The 14,109-nt window shown below is 38.1% G+C and overlaps 1 protein-coding gene across 6 annotated transcripts in view; it reads right to left on the bottom strand.

The window, feature by feature from the left end:
- Window positions 1–2,030: 2,030 nt before the first annotated feature.
- The window catches only part of PIK3CB (phosphatidylinositol-4,5-bisphosphate 3-kinase catalytic subunit beta), a 108,607-nt gene continuing 96,528 nt past the window's right edge, over window positions 2,031–14,109 (bottom strand). For all 6 annotated transcript variants that reach the window (XM_089509262.1, XM_089509264.1, XM_089509263.1 and 3 more), the window contains 5 exons: window positions 12,185–12,352; window positions 9,608–9,731; window positions 8,869–9,014; window positions 5,990–6,122; window positions 2,031–3,929 (listed from right to left, as the gene is read on the bottom strand). In XM_089509262.1, coding sequence (XP_089365388.1) covers window positions 3,792–3,929; window positions 5,990–6,122; window positions 8,869–9,014; window positions 9,608–9,731; window positions 12,185–12,352 — 709 coding nt within the window. In that variant the 3' untranslated portion in view covers window positions 2,031–3,791. The remainder of the gene's footprint in view (window positions 3,930–5,989; window positions 6,123–8,868; window positions 9,015–9,607; window positions 9,732–12,184; window positions 12,353–14,109) is intronic.

Here is a 14,109-nt window from a genome sequence, read left to right as displayed (position 1 = left end):
CTGGACTTTATTTCCAGCATTTTACCAGCTTGGTCACCCTCCTCTGCATATTTTCTGGCTTTTTGAAAGCCTTCTTAAACAGTTGTACCTGGCTGAATACAGTATACACAACTGAGGCCTGACTAAAGTGGAATATTGTTATACTATTCCTTCTCTTGACACTATACATTTCTACTAGTGCACTATTGTTGTTATGTGCTTTCAAGTGTTTCTGGCTTATAGTGACCCTAAGGTGACCCTATCACAGGATTTTCTTGGCAAATTTCTTCAAAGGGGCTTTGCCGTTGCCATCCTGTGAGGCTGAGATATCATGGGTTTCATGGCTCAGCAGGGATTTGAACCTGGTCATCAGTGTCATAGTCCAACACTCAAACCATCATGCCATCCTGGCAATATAGAACTGGATTAACCTTTTTGCCACTGCATCACACTATTGACTCATGTTTAGCCTGTGGCTTACCAAGGCCTCTAGCTCTTTTTTCAGATGTACTATATTTGTGCACTGTAGAACCTTACCCTTATCCCTGTTGAAATAAAACCCTTTCTCCACCTAAGAACTATTTTAAAGTAATAATCATATCTACTTTCTTGGTATTATCATTAGGGACCCCAAGTACATGGATCTTCCAATCCATGAAATGGAATAAACGGCTATTGCTCTTTACATGTAAACACTGGGCTCTAGCAGCTTCTAAGGGAACTTGTGTTCTATTGAGCTTGCTTTTCATAAGCTGATATGCTAGTCTTCCACTGAAAATGTGTGTAGGAGTGTAGCTGCTTTAGTTTGCTGCAGCAAAAGCAAGGAGTCCTGAAGTACCTGAAAGACTAACAGGTTTTATTTTGTATGAGCTTTCAAAGACTCCAGCCCACTCTGCATCTGATGAATCAGGCTGGAGTGAACAAATGCTTATGCCAAATAAACATATCTGGCTGGCATCCTGTTGGGAATTTACATCATTGTAAAGTGATTTAAGTCTGTGTAAAGTTGAATTGCGCTGTTGTACAATATTCATCATTCTTGAGAGCAGCTATGCCATGGGCAGTACTGCACAAGCACAATCAGCAGTATTGCTATTGTACAATGGTCCAAATACAAAATGTGCCATTTTCTACTGTGTGCTGTAGTACATCATTGTAATTCAATAGTATACTGTTATGCATTATAGCCTCTGATGCAGCATTGCAGCTGTTTATCTTTAAGATGCCACAGGATTACTTGTTGATCATCCTTTCATTATATCTCTATATAGGAATGGCTCCTAAAACATGCCAAGTACTGTATATCTTTTATGGAAAAATGTTTTTTTTAAGACAACAACAGGAAATCCATTTTTGAAAATATCTTAACAGGTAGAAAAGTATATAATTATGGAAGTATATAAAAAGGAATAAAGTATATGTTTCATCAATAGGAAGAAGGTAATTTTGCTCCTATTAGTGTAGAATGTAGACTAAGCAAATGTAACCTTCCAAACTCTTGAGATCAGAGCTATTTACTGTACCTAGTCTAGCCATGAAAGAATGGAACCTGCATTTGTATTATCTAGATGATGCCATTTCCTTGGGCAAAACAAGTAAGCCAGATCAATAAGATACCTTTCAGTATTGAGAAAACATGTTCCAATTATAAAATATTTTATCTAAAGAACTGAATGACAGATGTGCAGCTACATCAGAATATATACTTTTGCTTGGGTAACTACTTTTAAAAGCAAAAGCATGAAAATGTTTGGACAAACGTACCTAGTATAACATCATATTGATGTTTGCAAGAGTTGGCAGAACAGCATTGGTTTTCCTTCCATTTCCCCTTGAATCTAGTGCAATGTGAACTTAAAGGGTAGTAGACTCTCAAAAGAAATCAACTTCAGCAAAAAGCCATTATAAGCATAGTGTGACAACAGGGATGTACAATCATTTTAATAGCTTGATGAAAAACTGAAAGAGTGTCATTCATTTCAATTACAAAAACAAATGGGAATTCAAACAAATGAATTCCAAATGTAAAATCCACTATTGACTCATTAATTTGATTTGCATTTGATTAGTTTCTAATGTTATGAAAAGCTGCAATATATTATAACAGCCCAGAGAGGTATAGAAAAGAGACTGAATATACACAAGTGAAAATAAGGTCTATAAAATAGTTTCTGCAAGTTGACAGGTCTAATTTTTTGAAGGGGTAGAATGCTTGAAAAGGCCAAGCCAATAAGAAATAACATGAATGATACAAGCAAGAGGAGAGAGATAATTGTAACTTAAATTCAAATGTATGATATGTTGCCTATCAAGGTTTAACCTTTTTATGGATTGTAGATCCTCAACTTGATAGTAGATCAAACAAAGAATTACATCCATCCATACAGAGTGCACTTCTAAGTAGGACTGGAGATGTGTGACCCTCCAGATATTGCATGGACAACAATTCTCATCCCTTACCATATGGTATGATAGCTGAGGGTGATGGGAGACATAGAAGGCCACAAGTTGCCCACCGAGAAACATTCACACATACCTTTGACAAAATCGTCTTTAATGGAATCCCCGTTTAAAATCAATGTTTTGATCCAAAGGTAACTTGATATATAATTACTTTTATTCAATCATCACCAAAACTAAAAACTACCAGTGTTCTTTGGCAAGCAAGCAGTAGTTAGAAGTCCATCTTGCCACTGTTTTAAAACATTTCATGTTACATCTTCAACCAGCAGCTCCTATTGCACTTTTAATTTGAATTGCTCATGTATTAAGCACCTTTAGTACGGTACCACATCTTATAAATTAAAATAAATCCAGTTTTCTCCAGGCTGAACACAGACTTGGACAAGACAAACAATATCACTACAGGTAATTTAGGAACACTGTAAATAATAGACCTGACCCCAATTTGGAGTTCTTTTTTTTAAAAAAAAAATGGTTGCATTTTAACAAAATTTAAAATGAAATCACACATCTTTGACATACAATTTTCTTGTTTTGTGATGTAGCTGCCTGGTAAGTGTTCAAGCATAGGTTTTCCATTTACTTATATTAAACAGTGTTTGTGAACTATACAAATTGTTATGGATGTCACTGGAAAACCGTCAGGATAACTCTTCATGGAAGCTTCTAAAGAAAAGGCAAGGTTCAATAATTCACAAAGACAGTCCACTCCATGGGCAAATTTTTCAACAGCTCAAGGTTGTTCCCAAATTATAGACAAATTCTAAACACATTTACACCAGCATTGAGAACTTGAGCAAAATTATCTTTAAAAAAAATTAATTTCCCATTTATGAAGTATAGAAATATCTGTTCTTCTGGTAGCAGTTCAAGACAATAAGCAGCTTCTGGCTATACAATAATCTGGCAGTTGTTATTTACAGTAGAACAAATATGTCAATGCCAGTAAAAAAATGTATATACACACGCACACACACAATGTTCACTTGAAGACTTGAAAGACATCCAAAAACCTCTGACACTGTTTTGCAATCAGTTCAAGACGTCTCTAACAATTCAAAGTTAGAGTATGCCACCTAAACTTTTTTTTAAAAAAAATCCCCAATATTTACAGTTTCTCAGTGTATCAAAATAATAATATAAAAGCTTAGTAATAGCTTTTTGCGTGCAAAGTCAGCAGAAGTGATTATTGACAACGTCTGCTAATTTTACAAAATCTCATCAAAGCATTCCAAAACAGAGTGCAAAATAATCAGGAAATGCTCAAGCAATTTCCTCAGGTCTGTTGTCTCCCTTTTAATACTTTACTGTCAGGGTAACTTTAAGCTTAGTGCAAATTCATAAACCATCTAGGATCTGTAATCCTTCCTAACAGTGTGCGCCATCCAGTTCACTTTAGTGGTCCAGCTTTCTCTGAGTGCTTCATCAAATTTCTGCTTAAACTGCTTTAGTGCTTCTTCATCATTCTTTCCTAAGGCAAGGGAATCCTAGAAAGAAAGAAAAAGTATTGACAAGACAACTATTTTTCTTACATTCCCAATATATTCACCTGCCCTTACTTGTCTCTAGTTGGCCTCATTGGTCATGTATCATTACTACTATTTTGCAGCACACGGTAGGGTTGTGGGACTATGGAAACACTTGTTACACTGTGAAGAGCAATATCTGCTACATCAGAGAGTACAAAAAATATTATATCCATCTGAACTTTGCCAGGTGCTATCCTTAAGGTACATGCAAGAAGCTGTGGATTGCTTTTTAAAGAAAATAATAGTTTAGGACAAGAATATTCAACTTCTGCAGGACCACATTTGACTCCTGGGACCCACTGTGCGTCACATCCTGCCAAAACTGTGCTTCTTCAGCCCCCTGTCTGCAAAACCATAAGCTGACTTCTGATTTAAGCCAGTGAAGCAGAGGAGAATCACTATTCACTGAAGCCCCCAAGACTGTGATTGTGGACTCAACAAGAATACAGTATTTACTCTCCCACCCTGCTCCAGGGCCACATCACCACTACCACATCCTCAAACCCCCAAACTCCTCCAATTTTTACCCTCAAATGTCACATAATGCCCTCCAGTTTTAGAGAAAGGCTTTTGCTGGATATAAAATGGCCTAGGAGGGACCTAAAATGTGCCCCAAAATGGTCCCCACTCCCTAGAAGGCACTTTGGGGCAAAATGTTTTAGACCCATGCCATGTCCTGGGGGGCCACAAAAATGTCCCTGGAGGGCCACACTTTGCCAACCCCTGTCCATTCTAGAATAAAGGAAAGAGAATGATTATGCTGTTCAATGTGTGTGTGTGTGTGTGGTGGGGAGAGTAAGGCAATCTTTTATGAAATCCACAATCTTCAACTCCTCCTTTCTCCTGTTTTAATCAAACCATGGCCCCATTCCACCCCATTCAACAGGAATGAACAATTCAAGAGCTATACACACAAAGGCTACTGGACTTTGGAGGACAACACTCCCCAACTTCCACTTTTTTTTTTACTTTAAAAGTCCCCTGTACCTTCTAGACATTGTATGGGTGGCAATCACCTCATGTTTTTGCCAGTACTTGTTGTTTTAGGCCCAGGAGACATCTAAAGGGAACATAGGAAGGGCCTTTAAAAAATAAAATCAGAAGTGCCCACAAGTTACTGCCTGGGTAAAAATCATCTTCATATTTTCTAGAAACATGAGGGCCTGTTCTGAAGAAAGAATGAAAAAAGAGGGGGTATTAACTGCATAGGGCAACTATGGAAGACTAGGTACTCTCCCCCTCTCCAGAGACCTTGAAAAACTGCATCCACCAACAGCATTTTCCCCCTCCAAACACTTTTTTTTAACAACAGAAAGTGACTAGAAGTCACTTCCTTTTCACTTATTTTTAAAAAGGCTTCTCCTGGGTCTAAAATTGCTGGGAAGGCCTTTCAACATATAGAAAGTACCCCATGCATCCTAACAGGCATTTTGGGGCAAGAAATTGAAAGAAAATTGTATTTTTTAAACCCTTGGGGCAGTATGCAGCCCACGGATCACACTTTGACTATGCCTTGCATGGAGACGCACAGGCGTGCTATATGAGCAAAAAACTGGGCTTGGAGGCTCACATATAGCCCATAGACTGCAATGGGTCCTGCCTGCCTTCTGTGAAGAATAGTTTAAGTGCTTATCCCTCCCTGCAATTCAAACATGGTTACTAGATAATTTATACAATCAAAATAAGTCTGATGATAACAGATATGATATGACTACAGAAACAAATGGCCAAAGGCCTGAGACACAGTTTTAGAATAAAAGATTTTGGAACTTGAACCTCTGGGGTGCCCTAAGGATGACAAAATTTGCCTGAGGGGGCGCTCTTTGCCCATGCCTGCAATAAAGGAAGCTGGCGCCCTGAATTTGCAAGACCTGAACAGGGCTATCAGTAACAGGCCTCTTCAAGTTCTCTTTTTTATAGTGTCACCATAAATCGAAACCAACTTGATAGCACATAATAATGACCACAAAGGGGACAGAAAATGCAAGGACAATTTGAGCTTCACAGTTGTGTTTTACCTTCAGATACTGGATGTCTTTAACAGAGGTCAGTTCTGGAAGCCCAGCAGTTAACATCAGTGCAAAGAGCGTGATAAAGAGGTTCCCATGTCTTCGCAGAATCAAGTATGCTTCTTCACAACACTGGCGAAACCTTAACATTCACAAAGAATGCACACTGTAAAGCAGGGCAACCAAAAGTGGGCCAGACTCCAGGTCATCTGATCTAGTTCAGTTGCATGAACAGGAATGCCTCACTAATGTTATTTGACATTTTTAATTCATCCCCTCCCTCCAGTTTTACGCTACTTTGCAAATAGATATGTAACAAAACAACTGGCACATGTTATTTATTTTGAGAAAGAATTCACTTGCAAATTGTTTGCTTTTTGTCTTGAATGGCAATAGATAATACTTTTTATGAACATTATTGAAGCCTATGAGAAAGTATAAATCTTACATAAGTTATAGTGTTGCATTAGACAACAAGGTAAAGGCCTTTCAAAATCTGAAATCAGACTGCAGCAAAAACTTTTAAGATGTTCTGCTGAGAAGTACAAGAACTTATAGACTGGAAAAGGTTGTGTATTGTGTTATACTGCTGTGTACTGTGTATACTATTGTTGGAAACAAATACTGAACTGCCCCCTAGTGATAAGAAGACATATGCCAAGCTGACCATTTCCCACATGCATTTCATGCATATCTAAATGTATTTACATGTATTTTCAGTGTTTCAACATATAATTCAAATGGTAATTTTCTAATGCTGTACTTATTAGACTTAATATTTGGAAACAGTAATAGTTGGGAAAATTGAAAAAATAATATTAAGATACAAAACATTTTCATTTTTAATACTTTATAACTGAAGCAATTTTAGGGCAGTTTTAAAAAAGAAGTGGAATCTTAGTTTTTTAAACAAATGAATTCATGGAAAATTTGCCACTTGGAATATTTTGTATCTTTCCAAGCACCAACAAAATTTGGCTGGGCCTGGTAACAAACATTATTTCTTGTACCCAGTGGGGATGAACATTTCACCTTCTTAGTACAGTCAAAAAGGAAGCACTATCACTTTCATACCAGTTGATGTGTGAATGAGAGTGTTTCCACTCTTGTGATATGCTCTTTGTGTGTATGTATACATGTATTGGTAGCAACCCATAGCCTTCAAATCTAGGACACTGAGGGATACCTTTCAAAATTAAAAAGTAGCTGAAATTTGACAGTTTGGAAAAATAAATATATATCTCAAAAGCTAACTGGCTACAAACTGCATTACAGCAGTTTTCTCCTTTTCTTATAGCTAGCTGGGTTTTATGAACCAAATTATCCTAGGGGCTGAGCAGACTGGCAAAAAGAGCTGGCGTTCCAGCAGCTTGGGGGTATGGCGCACGCACAACACATGTCCCCATGTCGCAGGGAGGCTGCTGTGAAACTGCCTAGTGATCACATGGCAGAAGCATTGCGGCATTTGGTCAGAATGGAGTTTAGACACTGCACACCACCAAAATGTGGAAAAACCACCACTGCAGCGGCGAAGGTGTCTTTTTCCCAGCACAAAAAGGAGCAGCATTTTGCCACTTCATTTTGTGCTGGGAAAAAGCTGGGTTGAGGCTGCAGCATGTGGTTGCTGTGGCTCCAATCTGGCACTCAAAAGGGTGGCAGCAAACCGCTCCTTTGGGGTGGTCTATTTTGGGGTGGTCTAGTTTTCCTCTGACTTTTTAAAAGAAACTTGTTGCTTCAGATGTTTGAGAGCATGGGTCTATAAGAGCTCTTTTCCCTTGAAGATGCCTATGCATCCTCATGGTCGGAAATCTATGCTGAGAATATTTCAATGGCTAGACACAAAACTCTTTAACCCATCACAATACCTGCAATTGTTATGATTCAGTAGCAATGTGTCCAAAGCAGAATGGTAGTCTTCAAAAGCAAGGTGAAACTTAATTGCTACAGTTTACAGCAGTAGCAAGACATTAAAAAAAATAGATATAATTGATGAGACAGTTTGGAGAGGGGGGCAAAATGTTTGTGATTGCTCAGCTCCCTCAGTGCCTTGAAATAATATATTCCTCCAATTTCCTCCAAATTGGAGAAATATATTCCTCCAATTTTTGCCAGTCATTTATGCTTGGTTAGTGCAAGGTACAAGGCCAGCTCATGGCATCTCAGCAAATGGACTGAGTCTCCTGCCAACCTGGGGCTCTTTCACACTGTAGGGATGTAGTGCTATGATTCTACTCTAACTGTAATGGCAACATCCTATGAACTCTTGGGATCTGCAGTTTAGGGAGGCACTAGGGATCACCATAAGAGAATTCTAAACTGCAAAACCCAGGATTCCACAGGATGTTTCCATTGCAATAAAAGTGAAACAATAGGGCTATAATTGTGTAGTGTGAAAGAGCTCCTGATGTTAAGATTTTTTTCTTCCAAGAGACTTTTGGGAACTAATTGTTTTATCAGAACAGGGCTTTTCATAGTGTGCTGTACTGCTTTTATTCTTTGCTTCTAAACCAACATTTTAAATGTTTTTAGTTCTATAGACAGTTTCATACTATTTTAAGCATAACTGTAAATTTTTAGCTACATGTGTTTTTACCTGTATTTGTTTTTATCATTTAAGCCATCTTGAGCCCCAGCTTTGTGACAAAGGCAGGATATAAATAAAGGAATAAAAGCCAACACAGCCAATGATGATGGAATGCTGGGATTTGCAGTAAAAACAACAGTAGGAGTTCTGTATGATTCTCATCTCTGGCTTAGAACGATCAGTACAATACTATTTTAGCACTAAGATAATATCAGAGTGCTGTAATTTTGTTCACAGTTATGATCTGGTTTCATTTTACTGCCTACTGAAACCCTTATAAGACCAAGGATCAAGCAGTACTAACCGACCAAATTTTTCAGTATTTCCAGTTTTCCCTTGCTGAATGACATGAATAAAATCATAGGTGAGGATGAAAGGCACTCGTTCCCTTTTAATTCCAAATTTTGATTTGAAGTTTCCAAGAATATGTCCAAAATCTATGTGAAAGAGCTAGAAAAAGAGTTTTGGGGAAAAAAGAAAGTTAGTGGCTCAGGGAAATAAGTAATTATTTCATAATTTTTTGCTCTAAAAATTTTAACATTATTAAGCACATTTACTCCAAAATGTAATACAGAGACATTTTCTTCCAGCCACCTCTTATAACACTTACAAATGTTTAGAAAATGTTTATATCTTTTAAACTATCAGATTTTTTAGAAGTAGAAGATCAACTAGCACAATATGAAGCATATGGCCCTAGGGAGAAGTCATCAGTGATATATAAGACAAAACCAAACTCCATGTTTCTAAAAACATAAGCAAGGTTCCTTTAGAAACTTTTTAGGATAAAAGAGGGAGAGATTGTGTAATCCCTTCCCCTTTACATATGGGTAGTGGGATTCTAATTGTACAATAGCTATGCTATTGAAGTATTGTTTCTGCAAGACAAAACAGGATTGGCTTCATTATAGACTGAAAGCCAGGTAGTGATGAATGTTAGTTTATGCTGAGACTCATAGAAGTAAACAACACTAGTGAAGGATAGACACCCCAAATATTTTCCCTTGAAGATCCTGTAAGCTTTACTTTCATATGGCACTCACCTGACCATTCTTCCTGACCATGATATTGTCACTATGTCTGTCTCCTATGCCCAGTACATAAGTAGCTACACAGTAGCCAGCACAAGATAATGTAAATGTTTCAATGGCACGATCCAGGTCATCTCTAAATTGGAAGAAATTGAATTTGAATAACTTAAAAAAAAGTTGCATAGCAAATATTTGAAAGGATCAAATAAATTATAATCCAAGCACAGGATTGTGAAAGTTATTTTTCTAGATAGAATGGCAAAGCTGCCTTGGAACTACTTCAAGCTACCAGTTAGAGACATATTGCGAGTTTACTATATAGTGGATTTATTGGAACTTACCAGTCTCTGAAAAGATTACACATCTATTCTGCTGCAGGAATTTCTCAGAAACCTACAACTGTCCTTTAAATGGTTCATTGTGAATACATAAAAATGAACAGGGAATGCATTAACAGACAATGCCTACAGAAAATGTCTTCAAGACATTTCCAGTTTATGGAGACCATAATATGAAACTATTACATGGGTTTCTTAGCAAGATTTAATCAGAAGGGGTTTGTTTTTGCTTTCTTCTGAGGCAAGTCACATCCAAGGTCACCCAGTGGGTTGCCATGGATGAGTGGGAATTTGAACTCTCTTCTCCAAAGTCATAGCCCAATGCTCAAACCACTACATTGCACTGGCTCTCACAAAGTAAGTGTGCATATATCTTAAATGCTTATGTAAGACTCAAAATAGGCTGCATCAATAGAAGTATAGTGTCTAGATCAAGGGAAGTCATGGTGCCACTATATTCTGCTCTGGTCAGGCCCCACCTGGAATATTGTGTCCAGTTCTGGGCACCACAATTCAAAAAGGACATTGAGAAACTGGAGCGTGTTCAGAGGAGGGCAACTAAAATGGTGAAAGGTCTGGAAACCTTGCCCTATGAGGAACGACTCAGGGAGCTGGGGTTGTTTAGCCTGGAGAAGAGAAGGTTAAGAGGTGATATGATTGCCCTGTTTAAATATTTGAAAGGATGTCATATTGAGGAGGGAGCAAGCTTGTTTTCTGCTGCTCCAGAGAACAGGACCCGGAACAATGGATGCAAACTACAGGAAAAGAGATTCCACCTCAACATTAGGAAGAACTTCCTGACAGTAAGGGCTGTTCGACAATGGAACACACTCTCTCAGAGTGTAGTGGATTCTCCTTCCTTGGAGGTCTTTAAGCAGAGGCTGGATGGCCATCTGTTGAGGATGTTTTGATTTGGATTTCCTGCATGGCAGGGGGTTGGACTGGATGGCCCGTGTGGTCTCTTCCAACTCTGTGATTCTATGATTCTATGTCTGGATATATCTTTCACAATTATTGTGTGGAGATTTAAAAATCTAACAGTTTATTCACTATGTACAGAACTGAATATTAAATCTACCAGAATCAAGGGTTAAAATTACTGTCTCATTATTGAGAGCTGGCATAGTGTAGTGGTTTGAATATTAGACAATTACTCTGAGGACCAGGGTTTGAATCCCGGTTCTACTACAGAAGCCCACTGGGTGACCTTGCACAAGCCATACGCTCTCAGTCTCAGAGGAAGCAACAGCAAGCCCCTCCCCTCCTGGACAAATCTTGTCAAGAAAAAGTCATGATAAGTTCATCTTAGTGTTACCACAAGTAAGAAACAACTTGAAAGTACACAATCAAACTGATTTTTTAAAAAGATTGGAAATATAGTTGTTGTTGCAGTAGTTGTAGCTGATGAGGCAGTATTATCTGCTCTCCCCCTTTCTCTCTGTTTTATTGTCCACACATGCTTGGTAAGGGATTCTGGAGGCAGCTGCTGTTTACCTTGCTTACTGTAGACAGGAACCCATGGCTACAAAAGGACTGGCTAAGGCAGAATGCCATTTTCCCCCAAATCAAGATTTAGTGCCTAACTTTACTGTAGACAAGCTACTGCAACCTCATACCAATCATCCATGTTTCTCCAGTTCTCTTTCAAGCTCCTCCCAATACTGATGCTGGTAAAAAACTTCCAGCTAGACAGAGGTCAAGAAGGGGCAGGGCTGGGCAAGGATTAAAAAGACTGTCATACACTTTAAAGTTATATAAATTATCTGTCATCATTGTTTTTGTTTTCTTAATATCTAACTGTAACTCTGCCTTTGCATTTTCTTCCTTCAACTACTTTCTTTCTAACTAGTCATTCTAAGTCCTGCTATTAATGTGGTGTCATCTGCATATCTTAAATTGTTGAAATTCCTTCCTCCAGTTTTCATATGTCTCCATTCTCTAGTGCACTGTAAAGTGCCATTCTGTCCTCTAGTTGACTGCCTAAGGCCTAAATCCAAATCTAAATCCAGCTATGTCTGTTAGCATGAGACTCCATGGAACCCACTGACGCTGTCTGCACTGTCCCAAAAGTGTTGTTCCAGTGGGTTTCCACTTCTTCTCAAATAGGTTTTGAGGTCTTAAGTACCCTCAAAAGGGGATGCCAGACTCTGTGCCACTCTTTACTGCTGGAAGAGGGAATTCCGTCAACAGAATAACCCTGTCTGATCTCATTCAAGCTTAACAGTAAATTAATTAGGATGTACCAACTTACCCTGTATTGTTTTCTTTCAGCCAGTTTAAAAGAGCATCTTTGTTGAATGCAGCAGCAGCAGCAACATTACTGCTATTTAGCTGAATGTCTGCAATTGTCTCAGAAGTAGAAACCACCTCAATTAAGCCAGAAAGATCTCCTGTCGCTAAACAACCATAAGGCAACATCCTAAGAAAATAAAGAAATTATACATAAATCAGTAAGATCTAAACAAAAACAAAAACAGGTATAGCATAGATTAAAATACAATATATAACAAAACAAATAAAACCATTTAAATACATAGGTTAATACACATAAACATAGGATTAAGATGACCATTACATATTAAAATTATCCAGACATAAAATTAAAAATATACCAAATTAAAATTCACAGTTTAAAACTGATTGGGTAGGTTTGCCAGAAGAAATGGGTCTTTACTACTGTTTTAAATTCACACAGCATATGTCAAATCTCTCCTGGCAAGTTTAATGAGCTGCAGCAACAAACAGGCTAATCTGAAAGACAGGTGGTCAAGGATTAATAAGTCAAAATTTTACGACTGTTCAGCACTGCATAAAGACACAATGGAAGAAAATTCACTGCCATGAACTTGTAGCATTTTGACAAAAGGTGGCACTATTTCCTTTATTCTAAATTGCTACCATCTTAAATGGGCAAAACGTATTTGAAAGAATGAACAATTATTTCTCCTCTATGGAAAGTATTTTCTGTAAAATATTCATAGAAGCAACAGGCTGAGACCATTATCAAATTGCCACTTCTGAATATTGTGAAGGAAATCAACATTCAAATACATGTGCATTATTCACAACTACAACTGACTGGATCTTGACATCTTAAACTCTACTACTCTTTGGACTTAAATAGATCAAAATGTTCCAGCTGTTCAGTTGCCAGCTAGGGAGTCCATGCCAAAACTGAGAATTTAGTACAGAATGACTTAAATGGTACTGTGGATATTCTCAAATTATTTAGGTAAACCTTGTGGAGGACTGGGAAATCTACAAGTTTAATTTCCATGAACTATAGAAGTGCTTCTCAGGTGATCTGATCCAGAGGACTGGCAATTATTATTATGCAATATGTCAGGGACCAGCACTATATTCACCCCCACTGGATGCAACTGTTTCTTTATTTCCTGAAAAATTGCCAGGGATCAGCTGTCACTGGCTTTGAGTAGTCCTGAACTATAGTTTATGCAAAGTATATCTAACAGAGTGAAAGAAAGCATAAAAAGGTGAATGTGGGGCAGAGTGAACACATACCAGATTTCTATTGTAAGTAAGTATATAGGTCTGGTGTATATTCTCTTTGTTCTCCATCTATCTTTTAAAACTTCCCCTACTGTTCAATTCAACATTTCCCCATGCAATTAAAAGTGTCCCAAGCCATATCCTGTATCCAGGAGATTACACCCAACACCAAAGCTTCTGAATTTTTCCTCTTTCTCTTCAAGAAGTAGGGAAGAGCTTTTAGAGCACTGGTCACAACATGGCAGGTTTTGCTTGGTTAAAAGTACACTGCTTCTGTCTGTTATACTTTGTGAAATTCCACACACACATACACCACTTGCAATTTGCACTAGGCACACTTCCAACAACTTCCCCTTCAAAAGCAGGCTACGATGAAAGCAGGTCAGACCCCAGAGGATGGTACCATTCACAACTGAGGAAAAAACATCCTCCTCAGAGAGACAGTTTGACAGGAGTCAAGCTGGGGACAAATCCTCAGGGCCCTGTCCACCTCATCCTTGCCTTCCACATCTGTCAGTAGGATCCTTTTACCCTACCAAAGAACTATATAAAGACTACTACTGACTGACAGATCTACTGACAATCTCAGAAATGACTGCTATTTCTTTGCTTCAGCAGTATATCTTCTGCAATGTTCTCTTAAGGTCCATACAGATTGTCTCTTAT

Source organism: Sceloporus occidentalis, unplaced genomic scaffold (genome assembly GCF_023333645.1).
Source record: "Sceloporus occidentalis isolate IW3139 unplaced genomic scaffold, rSceOcc1.0.p SCAF_2, whole genome shotgun sequence".
NCBI lineage: Eukaryota > Metazoa > Chordata > Lepidosauria > Squamata > Phrynosomatidae > Sceloporus > Sceloporus occidentalis.
Note: the sequence above shows the minus strand (reverse complement) of the source record. Positions and strands in the feature narration are given on the sequence as shown.